The sequence below is a fragment of the Cinclus cinclus genome, chromosome 8 (genome assembly GCF_963662255.1).
Source record: "Cinclus cinclus chromosome 8, bCinCin1.1, whole genome shotgun sequence".
NCBI classification, from domain to species: domain Eukaryota; kingdom Metazoa; phylum Chordata; class Aves; order Passeriformes; family Cinclidae; genus Cinclus; species Cinclus cinclus.
The window spans coordinates 26,911,275-26,929,936 of record NC_085053.1 but is presented as its reverse complement, the minus strand read 5'-3'; the positions used below and the strand labels follow the sequence as shown (position 1 = coordinate 26,929,936).

The following is an 18,662-nucleotide window of genomic DNA, read 5'->3' as shown; positions in this document are numbered from 1 at the left end:
CTGCTGTGATTTTTGCCAGAGTTACCTAATTTGCAAACATAAATTTGGTTATTGTGTTGGACCACGTGATGCCAGCTCTGTCTTCTGCTCCAATCTTGGATGTGTCCCTCCAGCCCTCTCCTTGCATGTATAGCCAACAGCTCAAGCTCAGTGAGGCTAAACCAGGCCTTTTAATCCTGACTCCCAGAGGTCTCTGTCTGACCTCCTTTTCAGAGAGCTGAGCAAAATATCAGCATCATCTATTTATTATTCAGCTCTGTAAATTCAGCAGCCTGTTTGACCTAGTGATGTGTTTTGATTGCCACACCCAGGGTAACTGCAGATCTTGCAGAATTCTTCTCACCTGCTCTGAAATACAGCATTTGCCCTCACACTGAGAGTTAAAACCCAGTCCTGCCTCTCTTCATCTCATGTCTCAATTGTTACCCCTTCCTTTGTCCTTGATAAATTTGACTTTTATTTTTGAAATCCATTGTGACTGCCAGCATTGCTGCCTCAGCTTATTCTTTTGATCATGTCACACTTCCCTTTGCATTCCTGGTCTGAATCTGCCTTTTCTCTTTTATCAGCCCATTGCTGAATTGTTTGTTTCCAGGCTCTTCATGGCTGCCTTTACTCTTCCTCAGCTTTCGAGGAATCAATCCATAGTACCAACTTTCTCCATTCATTTATTCAGTTTTCTTAATAAATGACTCCCAAATCCCTCCCTACCCTGTCCATCATCTTTTGAAGGAATTCTTTACACATATTCATGCAGTGCCCCCTTATTTTTTTCTTTAAAATGCTCCCATGCTACAAATTTTTTTTAAACCTCATGATGCTGAGGAGCATTCATGCATCCCAGAGCTGTCCCAAGGGCCATCTGGCCTTTAGCTCTCAAAGGCTGGAATTTAAATATAAACTCTCTGGGATTACCTTTTAATTCATTCATTCATTCATTCTTTGTTTTTAAAATCAGTATTATCCACTTATAGGAACTTCTTTTGTAAGAAATGTTTGGTCTTGGACCGTGCTGAAGACTTCTAAGGGCTGCAAGTATAAAAAATATTACATAATAACAATAAAGAGCAATAACTGTAAAACAACAAAGTCAGTTTTTGCATGTAGAGTTGAAAATGGTGCCATTTGGGGCCTTTCTTTGTGCATTGTCCACAGCTTCTGCCTCCAAAAGATCCCTCTGTGCTGACTGGGAGTCATGCCCTGCTCCTTGACACTTTCCATCTTTTTGCTTGTAAATATGACCAGTAAAACATGACATTTACTGTTTTTCATGCAATAAATGTGTCTAATTAGAATATGGCAGAGAAGAGGACTTAAAAATCTGTGTATGATGCTTATAAGGTATTTATAGACCCTGGTGCTTGAGAAGGGAAACAATAACACATTTCATGGGCATGTGGCAGCTAGCAAAATGTAAATGTCAGAAGAACCTACTTCCTTAATTACATCCCTTATTGACTATTGTAATTCATTCATGATTGGCCTTCCAAACTGGGCCCTGGGCAGTTTGGATGGTTCACAGTGTTCCACAGGGAGTTTTAATAGCCACAAGCTCATGGAGTTCCATTGTTTAGATGCCCAGTTTGCTGCATGAGGGTTTTAAAAGCCTTAGGTATGATGGCAGTTCTGTAACTGGGGGAAATAAAGAACCCAAGAGGCAAGATGTGGGTGTGATTGTACATATTGTGAAGTCTTGGGGAATCTAGGGGCTTGATTTGAGGGCTGAAATTTCTCTTCCTTTCACCTGGAAAAGGGAAAATCTCTGATCTAGAGCTGGGTCCAGCCTGCTTGTAGTCAGGATATGCAGAAACTGCCTTGTGAGAACTCTGATGCTAATGGGCATGATGATAAAATAAAGCTATTCCAGACACATTATCCCAGCTGAAATGATTTGTGCAATTTTGTGGTAGCTGTATTTTTTTTTTTTTCAGTGTGAAAAGGGTAAAAACTTGATTGCTTTCAAAAAGGCAGAAAATGAGATTTTATGAGTTTAGTGATAGTCTTATTTGGTCTCCTGTTGTTTAATCCAAGCACCCAGGGTTGAGTTAAGAAAGGAGAGTGCTGCTTACATGCATTCTGCATTATGGTTTGGAGAATCTCACTGTTATATAGTTATAACAGAGATAAATAACATTTCCAAACAGTAAATATTAGGCATAATAATGTATTCCAGTTACCATTTGGCTTCCATTGAATATGGGGCTGGGTACTCTCTCTACAGAGCTGTTGTAGTAAAAATTACTATACCAACACTTCTTGTTTTTACTGATTTCAGTGTTTGGTATGCTTAACCAGAATTTGGGATGAATTCTGCCAAGACTTTCAAAGCCAGTATATTTGTTGTTATGGATCCTGTTATTTAGTGGAGCTGCACGTCTCTCCCCTATTGTCCCATGGCAGAAAACTCAAAGTATACAGTTACATTGGGATTTTTTTTTTTTGGCCTGTATTCGCTACCCTTTTGTGATCCAGATAAATAAATCTCCAGCAGAGCCACATTAATTTTTCTCCAGCTGCAATTTTGTCTTATAAGAAGAGCACCCAAAGTACAGAGTTGCATGCAAGCCCTGGTGTTTTTAAGCCAGGTTAATGCATCACACAGTAGAAGAAAATTTCAGGCCCATTTTCAGCACACCTGGAATTACAATGGCTGAATTTCAGACTGCTTTGGAAAGGATTTAAGCAAGAGAAGTGCTGACATAATAATAGCACAGGCAGCTGAGATGCTCTGAAACCTCCCTGGAGAGCAGTGGGGGACATTCAGCAGGTGCCAGAACAGAAAGTTACATCCCCCTTTGAAATCCACTCTTTTTTTCTTGGAGATAGCTGGGAAGCATTACACCCCAGGAGTGCTGGTGATTTTCCTTCCTATTCAGAGCATTTTTATCTGGTGGGCTGTTCTGCAATTTTGTGTTTGCCCTGGTAGCAGCAGTAGCACTGTCACTGCTCCTGAATTCCTGTGCTGCCTCCTGGGCTCTCCTGTTGTGGGGTCAGATGATAGGGGAGCAGATGTCCTTCACTGTCAAGGGTAATAAGAGAGGGAAACTACAGGAAAGGATTGCTTTTAAATGTACATGGAGTTTGCAGGATGATAATAATAGATATTTATTGGAAGTAAAGTCATTGGGTGATATTCTGCCTCCAGGAATGCAGGGAAGTCAGCAAGAGCATTGTTCACTCTCATAGTCCATAGGGATGAATAAACACCTTTTTCATCCCTCTCAGTTTATGTAATAAGCTCCCTGTGGAAGGAGAAGAGGGAAGGCCACTGCCACTGGATGCCAAACACAAATACCTGCTTTCATCCCTCTTTCATTTGAATAAGTCATAAATTTCACATGCCAGTAGGTCTTTGCTTAGTACAAAAACAACTGCTTGTAAAAGTTGTCTTCCCAAATGAGATCCCTGTACTCCTGACCTTTCTGGTGGATGCTCTGTGTGCTCAGCATGTGGCAGCCCATGTGTCAGGGGAGCCCAGGGGCTGGAACAGCATCTCCCATGGTGCTTCCAGCACCCGGTGGCAATCATGGAATTACAGCAGTGTCTCTTGTGTCCTTTAATTGCAGCATCCTGCCTCTCTCTGCTGTTAATACTTCCTAATCCTTCGTGGTTCCCATCCTCATTCCACGTCATTGTACTCCCAGTGAAACAGGCAGCAGCATTCCTGCTGGCTTTAAAGGCAGCACTGTGAATAGGTGAGGCAGAACACTTAATTAGTTTGAGTGCCTCGACATTTAAAGCGAGGAATAAGTCTGGGTATCTAAAAATATTGCATATGGCTCCCAGCCCTGGCTCTGCATAGCTCAAAGTACTTTTTTTTTCCCCCTTTTTAGATAGTCAAAATATGGATTTTAATCCAGTTTTTTGATTATGTCCTTGCTTTTAGAAAGGCTGAGTTGGTTTGTAAAAGGTTTTATGTGCAGCCTTCTGTGATCTCTAATTAGCCAAATGCTTTCCTGTGAGTGATGCAGGAATTTGGAAGTATTTTAAAGTGTAAGGCATGTGTGAGTGTAACCTGTGCATGCACAAGGCTCAGTGCTGAGCAGGGCTGGGAGTGCAGTGATGGTAAGTTCAGGTTTGATGAGGAGGAGAGAAGACATGCTGTGTGCAGGAGCTGCAGAGAGGGGGACAGTGAAAGGAGTAAGTAGGAAATGAGCCAGCATCCACAGCTGTGGAAGGCTTTGCTGCCTGCATTTCAGTAAAAGGTGAGGGCAGCACTGCCAAGGAGCTTTTTTGAAAGGCAGATCCTTGTGTGACACCTGTGGCCAGGACAGAAAAGCAAGGCAGGGAGAGAGAAAAGCCAACAGAGTTGATCTGTGCTCTCAGCTGGGCTAGGTCTGCCTGTGAAGCTTTAATCAAAGTTTGCTTTTGGAGATTTCAATTAGTAGCAGAAGACTAAAACCAAACATTCATCTTGCTTTACATGAAAATGAGCTGAGAAGAAACAACTCTGGGCATTAAAACGTGCAAATGGGAGCTGTAGGGATCTCTTTTGGAAGGTGCCAGGACAGAGCTTAAAAACAGTCTCCACTGCCTGAGTTGAAATGTAGAATTCTTGGAACACCATGTGCCAAGGACCTACCAAGGGCAGCTTCAGGAATTCCTGCCTTGGGATAATGCAAGGGGAAAAGAAAAAGAAAAGAGAGAAAAGAATTACCTGCAAGTCCTTTATTCTGTTTTAGAGTCTCTTTGAGGTTTGCCTTTTACATTTTATTTTATTCTTATCTTAGGGCTCAAGTACTGCACACACACTTGTCATGTTGCTACGGATGCTTTATATCCAAGGTGAAGTGTCTGTTGTGGGACCTGAACAAATGAAGGATTTATTGATGAATGATCCCATTTATGGGATTGTCTGAAGCTTGTTTATATGTGCAATTGTAACTCAGAGGAAAAGGTTTCCTTTCGTTTTTTCTGTAGGAAAACTGAAAACAAAATGGTTTGGTCTTTATGACCAGGATTGGTCATTCTTGATGCTGTTTCTGAATTGTAAAGCTCATCACTACAGGGTCGTCTTTTGCTGACATGCAGGTACCCCAAGTCCATGACCAGCCACTGAAGCCAGTCTATCATGGTGGAATACAGGGCTTCTTGCTTCTATACCTTGGGTAATTTCTGGTTATGGAATCACTTCTATATTTGAACAATACCAAGATGGTGTCATGTGAAATTCTCAAGTGTTTCACATCATTTTCAACTGGCTCATGAACACAACATACTTGTTATACACACCTTGTGAATTCATAGAATCCTTTTCTTCCCTGTGCCTGTGCTTTCTCTCAGTCCCATTTAAAGTCTTACTAAACTAAGGAGAGTATCTGGGAGATAGATAGATAGATAGATAGATAGATAGATAGATAGATAGATAGATAGATAGATAGATAGATAGATAATAAATCCCTCTTTTCCTTTTTCCCCTTTTCCAGTGAGTTTCTTACATTGTGCAAGTAGATGTATGGTCTAAGGAAGTTTCTGTTTGATGATTATCCAGTGCAGCTTAAATTTGAGTATGGCTTTTGTGATCTTTTCAAGCTCTGCTTTATAGGGGTTGCATGGGAAATCAAGAGAATCAGCAGTTGCTTCTCACTGAGGAGTTTTTCAAATCACAGGCTACAGGAAGAGGGTGGCTGGTAATGCTTGCTGAATCTGAAGCAGTTAAGATCTGAGACAGCTAAAGCCAAAAAAATTACTTCCAAATCTCCTAGGAGTTGTATGAAGGAATTGCTTGTGCTGTTCATGTAAATCAAAAGCATTTTAGGAGGGTGAGGAATATTGGCGTAAAGGAACAAAAGAACCTTGTAAAAAGTAAGGGCTGCTCAGAGGACATTCACAAGCTGTAAAGATGAACATAGCAAAAATATGGAGAGGTTCAATGATGCTGCAGCAAACTGTCTCATTACTGAATATTGTGCCCCCCTCAAATTCAAGATATAATCAGTGAGTCTTACAGAGTCTTACCAGGAAAAAAATACAAGGCCTGGTCAAAGGTGCTGCACTTGAGCTATATGGAAGCTTTGGTATGAGAGTAGAGTGCAATACTGGCATATTTATGGCTCTTTTGATCCCCTGACCATTCTGCAGAGGGTGGTGAGCTGGGAGCTCAGGTGGAATACACTCAGACGTGTTACTGCCCTGGGAATCATTCCCACAGTGACCACTGAGCAGCTGCCATCCCAACAACTGTAATAACTACAGGCTGGTGCTGTTCCTTGTACAGCACGCTGAAACAGTGAAGTGGCAGCATAAAACAATATACTGCATCCTATAGATGCTCCTTGCAGATGGAATTTGGGGCATGTTGCATTGCTGAGCTGGTTGGGGCCATTGACTTCAGTATCAAGGATCAGGTCTGCTGCTTCTTGGTTTTGCTGTGCAAATCCTTTGCTTTAACCATCCTGATAGAACAATGGCTGTGTCAGATGCAGAGCAATAAGAAAATAGTACAAGACTCATGGGAGGCCCAGCATCTCAGCTTCAGTGTAGCACATCTGTCTTTCCAAAGCTCTCTAGAAACGTTTCCTTGCCCTTTCGGTTTTTCTTTGTCCTGGAACAAAATTTGCAATTGTATATTTAAAATATAACTTGGGCTTCATAGTAATTGGACAAGGGTTTTGGGTTTAACTAGCTACTTTGACTCCAGGTGCAATAAAAAATCGAAAAGCCTTCAGAGCTGAAGATGGGAAATTTGCCATATGTGCATTCCAGTTTTGTTTTGCCCCTTTCCAAATTCATATATCTAATAAATGGATCTTCTGCATGAGCAGCTTAGCATTTGCTTCTGAAGACAATGACCAATAACTAAATTAATATCTGGGCTTTGTCAGACATTATTACAAATTATGAGAGCTGGACAGAAGTTTATTACCTTAGTGCTGTTCTCTTTCAGAAATTAGGTTCTTGGAGCATCCAGCCAGCTCAATATCAGAGATCCATTCATCACAATTAGGCTGCTGTGCTGGCAGAGCCACGTCCTGCAGCCTTAATTGACTCTGGGGTTGAGGACAGGGTCCCACCAGCTGAGAGCATCACTGGGTGTGTCTCACAGAGGCATCCAGAAGGGCACTTGCCTTGGCTCTCTTAAGAGTTTCCCTCTCTTACTCCCCACACTAGATAAAGACAGCAGCAGGATGCTATTTTCATCAAGCAGAGGGAATGGTGAGGATTAATTTGGATTTTAGCTGTGGCCCAACTACCATTTTAAGCTCTTTTCCTGAGTCCAACCAAACAGGCTCTTACCTGGGGTACTCCTGGGAAGTACTTGCCTTTATTTAGGATAGAGTGTGTACAGGTAGAGCTTAGTGTAGCCCTGGACTTGAGCAGGTTCTTATCCTCACTCAGGATCTTGCTCACTGACTCTGCTCCCTCCTGACTCAGCTGCACGTTGCCATGTAAGATCAGGAAGTCACATAATCTGGGCTTTTTTGCTTCAGTCTCCTTGGCTGCAGGAAGAGAATGGCTCTTGCGAGTTAGTCATTGTCATTGTTATTAAAAGGAAATTAAATTTACACTTCTCTGGGTGCTGTGCTGTGTCACAGCCAGACAACTGCCCCCCGGAGGGACTGAGTCTGCAAGAGCTGGGGCTAAATCTGTTTTGATTCTTCTCTTTATCAGCACCATATTTCATGTGCCCCTTTGTGCTACACAGACCAAGCTTTGATCTGCATATAATCTCAAAGTGAGCTTTTTGTGCCAAGTGTTTTTATTGCAGAGCTTGTGCACTGAGACGCCTTTTAGTAGCTGGCACTTGGAAAAGTCTTTCTTCAGGTTATTGTCTGCAAAATCAGTGTGTGTGGAGGAACGGGGATTAGACAGATTTATTTTCTTCTCATTGTGAAGCCACGCTTTCAGGCTGCCATCTGAGACAGCCCTTCAGGCTTGAAGAACACTCCAGAGGTTACATTTTCCTTTTCTGCTGCTATCCTTGGGGTGGGGTGTTTTTGCAGAAGGAAAGTCCATAATCTGTTGTTCAGTCCTACATTCCATGAGCGGCTCTGGCTCAAACAGATTCAGGACTGTACTTTCCATTTTCAGTCTCCTTCAGGGGGAAGGGTTCAGCCCCCACTCCATGGTTTTATGTTCAGTTTATGACCAAATCTGATAGTCTTGGCCAGTGCTGGGAAATGCCTCCCAATACTGAAATCTCCATAACTGCAAGAGGTTTCCAGTGGGTTTTGCTTTCTGTGTTTTCTTATGTGACTTCTCTTTTTGAAAGCTGAATTGGAATGATGCTTTGTTCTAAAACCCCTTGCTCTTTTTGTAGAAATTAAGTATTCTGATAATTTGCTAAGCTTAAACTCTACAGCTCTCTTCCTTTCCTAGATCAAACCTGATAAAATTTTCCACATGTTTCTGTAAATGTTTATATAACAGATTTTTTTTTTTGGCTATCAAGTGTTTCTTCACACTAAGCACTATCACATTTAAGGCAGACTATTGTGATCTGTCACATATTGTTTGTTCTGTCCCCTCTCCATGGGCATGCGTCACAAGTGCTCATGACCATAGGGAAGGACTGTCAGATTGGAAATAAGATGTTTCTCAGTCACCTTGTGCTGTGTCCAGTAGTAATTTACAGGGAGTTTGAAGTTGTTGGCAGCTGTAGCTCTGAAATAACACTGAGCTGTCTCCTCTCTGCTATTTCACGTGAAACTGAGAATTTTTGCAGTGGTTGTTTCATTTTCCCATCTGCTCATCCCCTGCTTATCTCATGAGGCTGATGTCTTGCCACCCCATCTGCCATCCAAATACCAAGCTCCTGAAAACAACATGAGAAAGTTTGTGATGCAAATGCAATTTATTGATGTGTTTTTCATTTCACTCTGACATCTGAGACTGTTGACTTTTCCTCCGAATTGTGTGTACACAGTCCCACTGAAATGCACTTTTCTCTGGAGGGAGAGGAAGTGGAAGGGTTCACTTGAGAGGTACCTATGCATCTTAATGGGCACCAGGGGAAAGTCTATGTCGGGAAGAGATTTTGGGGGTTTGGATGGTGTTTTTTTAGCTGTCTACATACAGCGACTGCTGTCTATCTCTTAAAACGTTCAGAAGTTACTCAGCTAGATCGGTCTGGGATTTGAATCTGCAGTAGAGAATTCAGGTGTTCCATGTCCTGGAATGGTTTGTGTTGGAAGGGGCCTTAAAGATCATCTAATTCCAGCCCTGCTACCATGGCCACCTACAGGACTGGGGGATGTTTATGATGGGGATGAGCAGCTCCACTCCACCTCTGCTAAGTGCATTTTAAGGGAAGGGCAGAGAAGCATTGCAACGCAAACAGCAATTGAGGAAGTGCTTGTGGCGTGTTGTTGTCCCCATGATCCCTGCAAATATCAGTTAAAACAAACAGGAATTGTAAGGAAATGGCTGTGAAGAGCATTGGACCAGGTGCTGCATGTTGAGCCCTGTTAAGGAGCACAGCAGCCTCCTGGGTGCAGTGAAGGAGAACCATCTGTACCACCCAGTGTTTCCTTGCAGCAGGGAAATAAAATTAATCTCAGAGCCACTCACGTGTTTTGCAATTCACTGTTGTCACTGGATGTGTTACAGTAAGTAATGGTCGATGTCCTGTCACACTTTGGGCTTGCTGAGCTTCTTGGTAAGGTTTTACCATTCATTTTCCATGTTAAGTTCAATTTCTGTAATTCTTTTTCCCATGATTTTCCTGAACAGACAGGGCCTGGTTTCCTTACGTGCTGCTGAGCAGCCCCAGTTGAAATACAGGGGACTTGCAGTATGGCTGAAACTGTGGTCCATGAAGTTATTTTATTTTGCAGTTTGGTGGGTAACTGAGGTGTATAGTGACTTTATACAAGCAAAATGTTTTATTGCTTATTCCAGTGTGAATAGGAAGAAATAGGCTTGGTCCATCTGTATCCCACATCCCAGCATCCATAGTGGAACTCCCAGTTGATCCCACCTCAGTGCAACCAGGCTCAGTGTGCAGCTACTCCAGGTGAGAGGCTGTGCAACCCAAATCCCTGTGAGGCTTGTCCTGGTGGATGTAATACTGTGTGGAACAAGCCTCCTGCTTTTGGTGGGGCAGCTTTTCCAGGAGGATTTGCAGCTTGCAGGATATTTTTTTGTTGTTGTTGTGGCTCTTAACACTGTGCCCCAGGCTCCACTAAATAGACAACCTCATTAAAAGAGAAATAGCGATAGTAAAGCAGTGACTTTCTCATGCCATCTAACTCACATTTTTGACATGATTGCTGGACCCTCCAAGTACTTAATTGATTGACTTAATTGATTTAGTGGCACTGGAGGCTACAGCATGGAAATAAAGGGGCAAGATGAGGATAAGGGGTGAAAAAATTTATGATAGGTGCCAAGCAGCCTGAGGGAAATTAGAAATGCTACAGATCTCAGAGGCAGCTAAATCAATTCAGTGTGATGTACAGGGAGTGACCTGGGGGAAGAGGAGAAGCAGGGGATGGAATGGAGGAAAGGAGAGGAAACAATGGCTGGTGGGAGAGACCAGAGTAAACTACAGGGGAATAGGAAAGGCAGCTGGCTTGGTACAGATGGATATTTGAGTTTAACACCAGGCAAAACCTTCTTAGTGTATGAATAAAATATAATAATGCCATTTTGTTTGGCCTAAAAAAAAAAAGAACTCATGCATCACAAGAATGTCTTGTTACCCAGTTTGAGACTTTATCTGTGCTCCCATTAAAAATCTCCAACATTTGCAACAGTGACTAAAGTCACAGGAGAGCTAAAATAATTTGGAAGCTGTGGATTTTGTTAACAACTGAAACTTAAATGTTAAATTACTTTCTAATCTCTGCAATATGTAATTGACTGTGTTGAACCATAATACAAAATAAATCTTCTCTATAATTTCTTCTGTTGTGCTGCAGTGCTCCAAAACAATTTGGTACCTCACTTAAGGATTGGTCAATGGTTTGTAGCAGCTCTCAGCAGACACAGAGTAAAGTCTTCAAATAGTGTGTGATGGAATCCATCAGCACTGGCATGCAGGGGTGTCAGAAGCATCCCTGAGTGAAGAAATAATTCTTCTGTGTGCTTGTGGCCACTAGAGACAGGATTCTAATCTTGCATTTTACAGTAGTGAATCTCTTCTGACTGACACAGGAACCCCATTTCTACTGTGCAGGAGCACAAAGTTAAAGAATCAGTAAATAATGCTTAGAATGGAGCATTGGAATATGTAGAAAGGACACATGAGGTGAGCTGAGGGCTGTGAAAACGCAGGTGTGTTTATATCTACATTTGAATACAGCTATGTGTGTGCAACATTGCATTTCACACGTGTGTTCCGACCCAGTGTCCCTCAAACAAGCAAAAAGGTCTCCCTAAACACTCCATCCAGTAAAATACATGAAAGGATAATTGCAGTCAGCTTTATTTAATTTCTATTTCAATTGATAGAGTGTGTAAAATATCATAACTGTTGGACATGTAATGATTTTTGAGCAATGAATGTGGATTCCCAAATAAATTGGAGCGTCTCCATCTGCTCTCTTACCTTGTGGATGATACTCTTTCATGGTAGAACAATCTTCAAATTTAATTCCACAAGGAAGGCATCTGATCACAGTTTAATTTCAGTGCAAAACGCTGCCTGGCAATCAATAAAGCAGTGTCAGAGAACTTTGATTTAATAGGAGCCAGAGATAACGTTCCCTGTCATATGCAGAATAGAGAGATGGGAACATTTCATTTCATCGTAACAGATAGCATGTAACTCGGTTTTCAGAAAAACCTAATAAATCAATATCCCTGTATTACCTAAGTAAGATCCCATCATTAATTTTAAACGCTCAGCACGTCGGGAGAGTGTGAAGTGCACCTTCAGCTGAGCCACACTCTGCCTGCAGTCACTGGCAACACTTCACTGTGCCACGAGCAAGCAGTCTTGATACAGGGACATTAAGAGCCATTTACTGTGAAATGAAAATGAAACATGTCCAGTCTTTTGTTTGATATGGAGCCATCCATCTCTCACAGGCTGCCTCTCCTTTCAGATCCCACCCCCTGCCCTACAGAATCCCCAACACTCACCCTGCACACCCTCAGCCTTTTCCCTGCCACGCACAAACGTCCTCCCTGCTTCTGCATTTTAAAACTTTCACTTTTTATTTTAACTCTAAAAATAACTGGTTGTTTAGAGATTGCCTGGATACCATGCTGGTTTTCAAAATGTGCTTTTCTCAAAGCCAGCAGGAATCTGGACCTCCAAAGAATTCTGTGTGAAGCTTCGCCTGCTCTCAGAAATAGCGTTATCCCTAGATGATACAAGAGCAGGTCAATATATGAGAAAATAGAAATTGAAACTAATAGATTCTTTTAGCTAAGCTTCCCAAGGACATTATTTTAAGTGGAAATGCTTCTCTCTTACTTTGATAATAAAATGCTGTTTAGTCCAAAGTGAGAAAGATTCTGGCACTGCAAGAAATGCTTCTGAGAGCCTCAGATTCTTGTCTTGACTCTGAGCAGAGTTTTGCTCACACAGTTAAAATTAAGTATTTTTATTATTACAGTTCACCAAAGTGGGATTTTAAGTAAAATGTGGCCTTCTGCATTCAGCATTGATTTCCAGTTGAATAATTACATTTACATTGATTTTTCTGAGGAAAACAAATATTTGGAGCTGTGTTAGTGCTTGAAGTGAAGTCTCTCACACTGGCTGATGCTGATTTTTGGGGAGATAAGGCAGGTCTGGTACTAATTCCTAGAGGTATTGGAGCTCTCACATGTAGCTCTGCAGATCAGCCTGGCCTGGGAGTCACCCTGTGTGAAGCTACAGGTTTCTGCAGCCCCTGCTTATTTATGTACCTAGAAATACTGATTCTGTGCCTGGGATGTTGTGTAGGTAGTAGCTAGGTAATACATTTTCTATATAATTATATTTCACTTAAAGATACCAAGAAAAATCTTCAGTGGAAGCTTTTAGTCACCGTACTAAAGCAAGTCAAATTTGGTTAGATTTTGAGAAAAAAAAGAGGCTTAAAGGGTTCGTATATTAATTGGTTTTCATGTCAGAATATGTTGGGATCCAGATAAAGTGGTGAAGGAGGAATTACACTGCTTTTCAATCAAACATTCTGATGGATATTCTCTACTGTTGTTTGGGTTTTTTTTAGCTACTCCAGCATCACCATGCAGTTCATGAAATTTCCTACATTGCAAAGGATATCACAGACCACCGAGCGTTTGGATATGTGTGTGGAAAGGAGGGAAATCACAGATTTGTGGCAATAAAAACAGCCCAGGCAGTAAGTATCAAATCACTGTCATTTTCAGCCATGTAATTCAGCTGAAAAGCCATTTGTAAAAAGCTGTTCAAGAGGCCGGTCTGGGGTTGTTTATGATTGTGCTGAACTGGTCACAAGTGTCTGTGCAGATCTTAAATAGCAAATTAATGGAAGCAGCTTGGGCAGAAGGGAATGTGTTTCATTGTTCCCAGTTTTCTATGATGTGTTTTGTTATAATTAGTTATTGTTTACCTTTCTACCTAAACTAGACTGGACGAAGATAAATTTGCTTATGTTCCTCTACTCATGGAAACCCACATTGTGTGTATTCTACTGTAATTTCGGTGGATGAGAAACCACTAATAAATATGCCTTTACATTCATCCATGTGCCTTTTATATTCATAATGCTTTTTATATTCATAACTACAATTATCATTAATTTTCAAGCATAGTTAGTTCAGTAGGAGTTAACCCAGCCCTGGGTGCCGAGATAGAAATTAATTCTGTAGTGGAGGTGCTCTAACTGCTCTGTCAGCAGGAAGGGATAAGAGGTGCATATTTTCCCCTACAGAAATTCTCCACCCTGTTTTTGCTTCCGTAGGCTGAACCTGTAATCCTGGACTTGCGAGACCTGTTCCAGCTCATCTACGAACTGAAACAAAGGGAAGAAATGGAAAAAAAGGCACAAAAGGACAAACAGTGTGAGCAGGCGGTATACCAGGTACACCAATAAGCTTAGACTACTGCCACGAAAAGTTTGGGTTTGGAGTTTTCCCCCCAAGTTGCTCCAGAGAGGCTCTGAGCATCCTCAGCACTTCTGACAGCAGTGGGTTTGAGCAGTGCTGGCTTCCAAAGGACCAGTGTGAGCCCAGCAGCCATCCTGAGGCCAGACTAGGATTAAACTGAGCTGGAAACTGTCACTGGGGTGTGGTGAACCTGGTTAGCAGCTGGAAATGATCCCCTCATTTCCTGCTTAGTGTTTCTTCTAATTCAGAAGGAAAACGTTAATGAAGAGGACAGTGTTGTAAGTCAGGTTTTAAGTGTTGTAGTCAGGTTTTGAGTGTTGTAAGTCAGGATTTAATTGTCTCATGCTGTAGGGGAGATTCAATATACTTCTGACTTTGTGTATTTGAATCAAGTCGAACAAGGTGCAGATTGTTAAACTCGGATGGAACTTGAATAAAGTTACTTTGTACCATAATGTGACTTTACCTGTGTCCTAAAGAAAGAAAACTATAAACTTACCTGCCCATTTTGCTTATTCCTTTGCTGTCCTTTAATTTCTGAATACAGTTCTTTTATCTCTGCTGTTTATGTTCTTTGCTTTTACTGCCTGTCCTCTTACTTTGCTGTAGACAATTTTGGAAGAAGATGTAGAAGATCCTGTATACCAGGTAATTTCTGAAGCTGTATGGCCTTGGAGTTTCAGAAATGACTAGATACATGTTATCCTCAAACACAGCCAAAACCTTGAACAAGATGTTTTGAAATTTTCTGACAGAGGTCATGTGAGAAACCTTTAAAACCTCCACAGAAAGTAGCATATTTAGAGATAAATCTCTAAGTAATAGCAGAATATGTCTGTGTAGAATGGAATATTTCAGTTGGAGTATAGAAATATTAGATGAACTATGTCATAAATACTACTTATAGTAAGGCTTGTGTATCTCGATTTTAAGTTTCAAATGAGATTTGTCATCATTTTTTAATACAAACTCTTAACTGAAAAGGGAGCTACTCTGAAAATTAGAGAAAGTGACATCCTGTTCTCATAGTGATAAGTTGACATTTTGTTTTTGCTTTCTGTGAAGCCAGAATTTAATTCAGAGAGTGAATATTTGGGAAAAAAAAACCCCAACAGTAGCATTGATGTTGTAACACACTCCCTTGTTGGTGTTTGAGCTATGATTTAATAATAGATCTGAATTTTAAGTCTCGCTTCATCCAAGAAAAATGTCTGGGAGCAAAGATGATTATCAGAAATGTGTCAATATATTCATGTCCAATACCCTGCTGAGTGTGAAGAAGAAAAAGATGTAATTTCATTCTCGTGTTTTTGTGCTGAAACAAAATATGTGATAGTTTACTTTTTTTTTCCTGGGGATTTTGTGTTCTTCCACTTAGGCATATCAGTGGGAGCCACGCTGAAAGGAACCAATTCAACCATTAGTGAATATTGAACAGTGCCTAAGGTGCAGCAAGAAAGATGATAAGAATCAGGATGCCCTAAATTACTGTTCAGCTATTATAATGTCAGGAGTTTTGTTCTGTACTCTTCACAATAAAGGAAGAACCTGAAAATGAAAAAGTGTTGTGACAGCCTTTTGCCATGTGGCCTGTTCCACGCACACCAGCCTGTTCTCCCAGCTTGGATGTAGCACTTCTATTCATAGATAAAAAATATATGTGGAAATAATTGCCATTATGTAAAAGAGGCAAAATTCATGTTGCCTTCAGAAAATTAATATTGGGCCACAGGCAGTCTCCCTGGCGAGGAAGAATTAGGGAGTTGCTCTAATGATCATTAAGAGGAGATTTAGCCTTGTTCATTGCTGGTTTATGAAATATGAAACAACCTTTCCTGGTGCTTCCCAGCAAACCTTGTCCTGCTGCCAGCCTGTGCTTTGAAGTTGTTTCTTTAATGCCTGCCTTTGTTTTGATGTGGAATTCCAAATGGCCTTTTTCCCTTCTGTTTCATCTCTGACTGTCCCTCTGTGGCGCTGGTGCCATAGTACATTGTGTTTGAGGCTGGACACGAGCCCATCCGTGAGCCTGAAACGGAGGAAAACATTTATCAGGTATAAAACCTCTCCCCTCGCTGTTCCCATCGCAACGACCGCAAGCGTTTGATGAAACTGCATTTCATACATAGCTCGCTTTTAGTTTTCATCCATCACCAAAAACCTCTTGGCATTTCATTCTGGTGACATTATCTGCCCGGTCCAATGTGATTTTTCTGTTGTTTGTCATATCAGGTTCTGCAAATTTATATTAACTTTGTCAACTCATAAACTTTTGAGTACACCATATGAGGTGATAAAGGGAGATTCTCTTTTTTTTTTTTCCCTGTTAATTTTTTGAAATTTTTTTGCACCTATTCTGAGAAACATACTGAAGATGTTTTGTTGGCAGGCCATCCAAGCAGTTCCTAGAAATTTCAGTGGTGCTGCTCTTGTTTCTATCTAACCAAGGAGATAACTGACCAAAATCTCGGAGCTCTCAAGGGGTATCCCCCCAGACCAGGGAAACCATTTTCAGAGTGCATATGTTATGTCAAAGCCCAAGCTCACATTCTTCACGGTGACAAAAAACTGCACTGAAAGCAATATAAAATAATCTTTTGTCGTTCAATTTATCCTCAAGGGATCAGTATGAGGTTTATTAAAATATAATGTAATTCATTTTGTATCACATACTTGAGGCAAATCGGAGGATAGACAGAGATCTTTGTGCACTGTGAGAAAATTGGGACTCGAGGAAATGGCTCAGTGTGGAGGGAAAGAAGTTTCAAGCAGTGATTAAGCATTTCATCCAGCTGGACTAGAGGTTGATCCACTTACAGGAAAAGATGGTAAGGTAGGCATTTTTGTAATGAGAAAATGTAGGTAGATGATAAAAAGAATGAGTTGCTAATGTAGCTGTAAGTGAAAATAAAAAGGAGCTGAGTGGGAAAGGGAAATGCAAGTTAAACATTAGAAAATGACATCTTATAGATGCCATCAGAAGGTCATTAATATGAGATTCATTTAATTTCTCCCTGCTGCTCCCCTGGCACCCCCACCACTCACACTCAAAAATGCAGTTTTTTGCATCTCCAGACCAAGACATGCAAAGCTCTCAAGGTGAGAGTCTGCCTAAGGCTGAACATTTTCAGTGTTGAAAGTTTGACTATTCTCAGCAAATGTTAAAAAACTGCTGGTCTACTTGTCAGAAACAAAAATCCCACGAGAAGTAGATTCGAGGAAAAAAAATTGTGATTGCTGTTTCATCAAAGTGTCGAGATTTTAGTGGCACTTCAAAGAATTACTGGTGGAAGGAAGCAAAATGGGGGTGTTGCTCCCAGTGCAACTGAATATCCATACTCTGGATATTCACAGTCTGGCATTGTCCTCTGTGTTTACTACAGGCACTACCTGAATTCAGCAAATGCTGAACTGGGGAGTTAGGAGTCATTTTGTGGGTTCTCTGTAATTGGTGGATGCTGAGGTGTCTCTGTAGCCATGAGTTTCCCAGCTCCCAGGGGCTTCCTGAGCTCTTGGCTTCCACAAATCTGGGTCTCCACAGCTCAGATTTTACACTCAGATCACTCCCAAAATTGTTTCTCTTACAAGATCTTGGTAATCTCAGGACCATCAGGCTACTGTTAAAAGCAAAATCGGAAAAGAGCCTGTTTTATATTTTTTTGGTGCTTTTGGTTGATTGGTTTGTTTGGTTTATTTTTAATTTGATGCATATACCTGTGTATATGTGGCAGCTTCTATTATTTACTGTGAAGCATTCCCCATCACAGACATTGCTAAACATGTATCTGCTGAATAACCTCTCACAGCCCTGCTTCAGCCTCACCAAACCTTTCTGCTGGTGCTGCTCTGGCTTTTCATTTGCTGGCATGCAACAAATTCACTTCTCCTTTGGTGGGAGAGATTCCCACCCCGTGGGGAATTGCAGATGAAAGATACCTGCAGAAAGCGACAATTTCTATTTCTTTTTAGCATAATAGAGGTCACAGCTTTCCTTTTAAGCATTCTTTCTCCGTCTGTCACCTTTCTTTGATACATTACCCCAAAGGCTGTCTGGGTCTGCTCTTTCAATATTATCTATGTAAGTTGCTGTAATTTGTTAGGCAAGGACTCAATCACTGAGCACATACCAACCTTCAGATTGCTTAATAGCATCTCCTGTGCTGCCTGCTGTTCTGGTGAGGTGGAGATGGGATTTTGGGGGGTGGTTTAGTGTTTGTGTGGCAGCACTGGTCTCTGTGGAGAGGCAAGTTCTGCTCTGTGAGGAGTTGACAATCCAAGATGCAGGGTTCTGAATTGTGGTGCTTTTATTGCTTCAAGATGCAAAGACATCCAGATTGTTCACAGCCTGTCACAGAGACAAAGCTGACAGCAGAAATAGTGCTGGGACCTCTTTCTGGTACTGTTAATCGAAGGAAAACCACCAATTCCTTGCAGCCCCCCCCCCCCAGTGTAAGCAGAGATGCAGACGAATGTGGTGGTGCACAGCAAGAAAAGGCAGCAGGTCAGCGCTGAGTTGGGGGGGAGAAATGGCTGTCAGGAAAGTTTCTCTGTCTTCATATGAGATGTAAGGAGCTCTTCTCTGAGTATAAATTGGTGTAGAAAAAGGGGGATTGATAGTGCAGGGGAATGCTCAGTTCACAGTCAGCTCTGGATATAGGTGCAAATTGGGATGACTTCACAGAAAGGTTGGAAGGAGG

At 41.4% G+C, this 18,662-nt stretch overlaps 1 protein-coding gene across 4 annotated transcripts in view; it reads left to right on the top strand.

Moving 5' to 3' along the window:
- The window catches only part of DAB1 (DAB adaptor protein 1), a 98,476-nt gene that overhangs the window by 52,050 nt on the left and 27,764 nt on the right, over window positions 1–18,662 (top strand). For 3 of the 4 annotated variants that reach the window (XM_062497563.1, XM_062497565.1, XM_062497564.1), the window contains exons 4-7: window positions 13,110–13,241; window positions 13,824–13,943; window positions 14,578–14,616; window positions 15,955–16,020. In XM_062497563.1, coding sequence (XP_062353547.1) covers window positions 13,110–13,241; window positions 13,824–13,943; window positions 14,578–14,616; window positions 15,955–16,020 — 357 coding nt within the window. The remainder of the gene's footprint in view (window positions 1–13,109; window positions 13,242–13,823; window positions 13,944–14,577; window positions 14,617–15,954; window positions 16,021–18,662) is intronic. The other variant, XM_062497566.1, reaches the window with a different exon arrangement.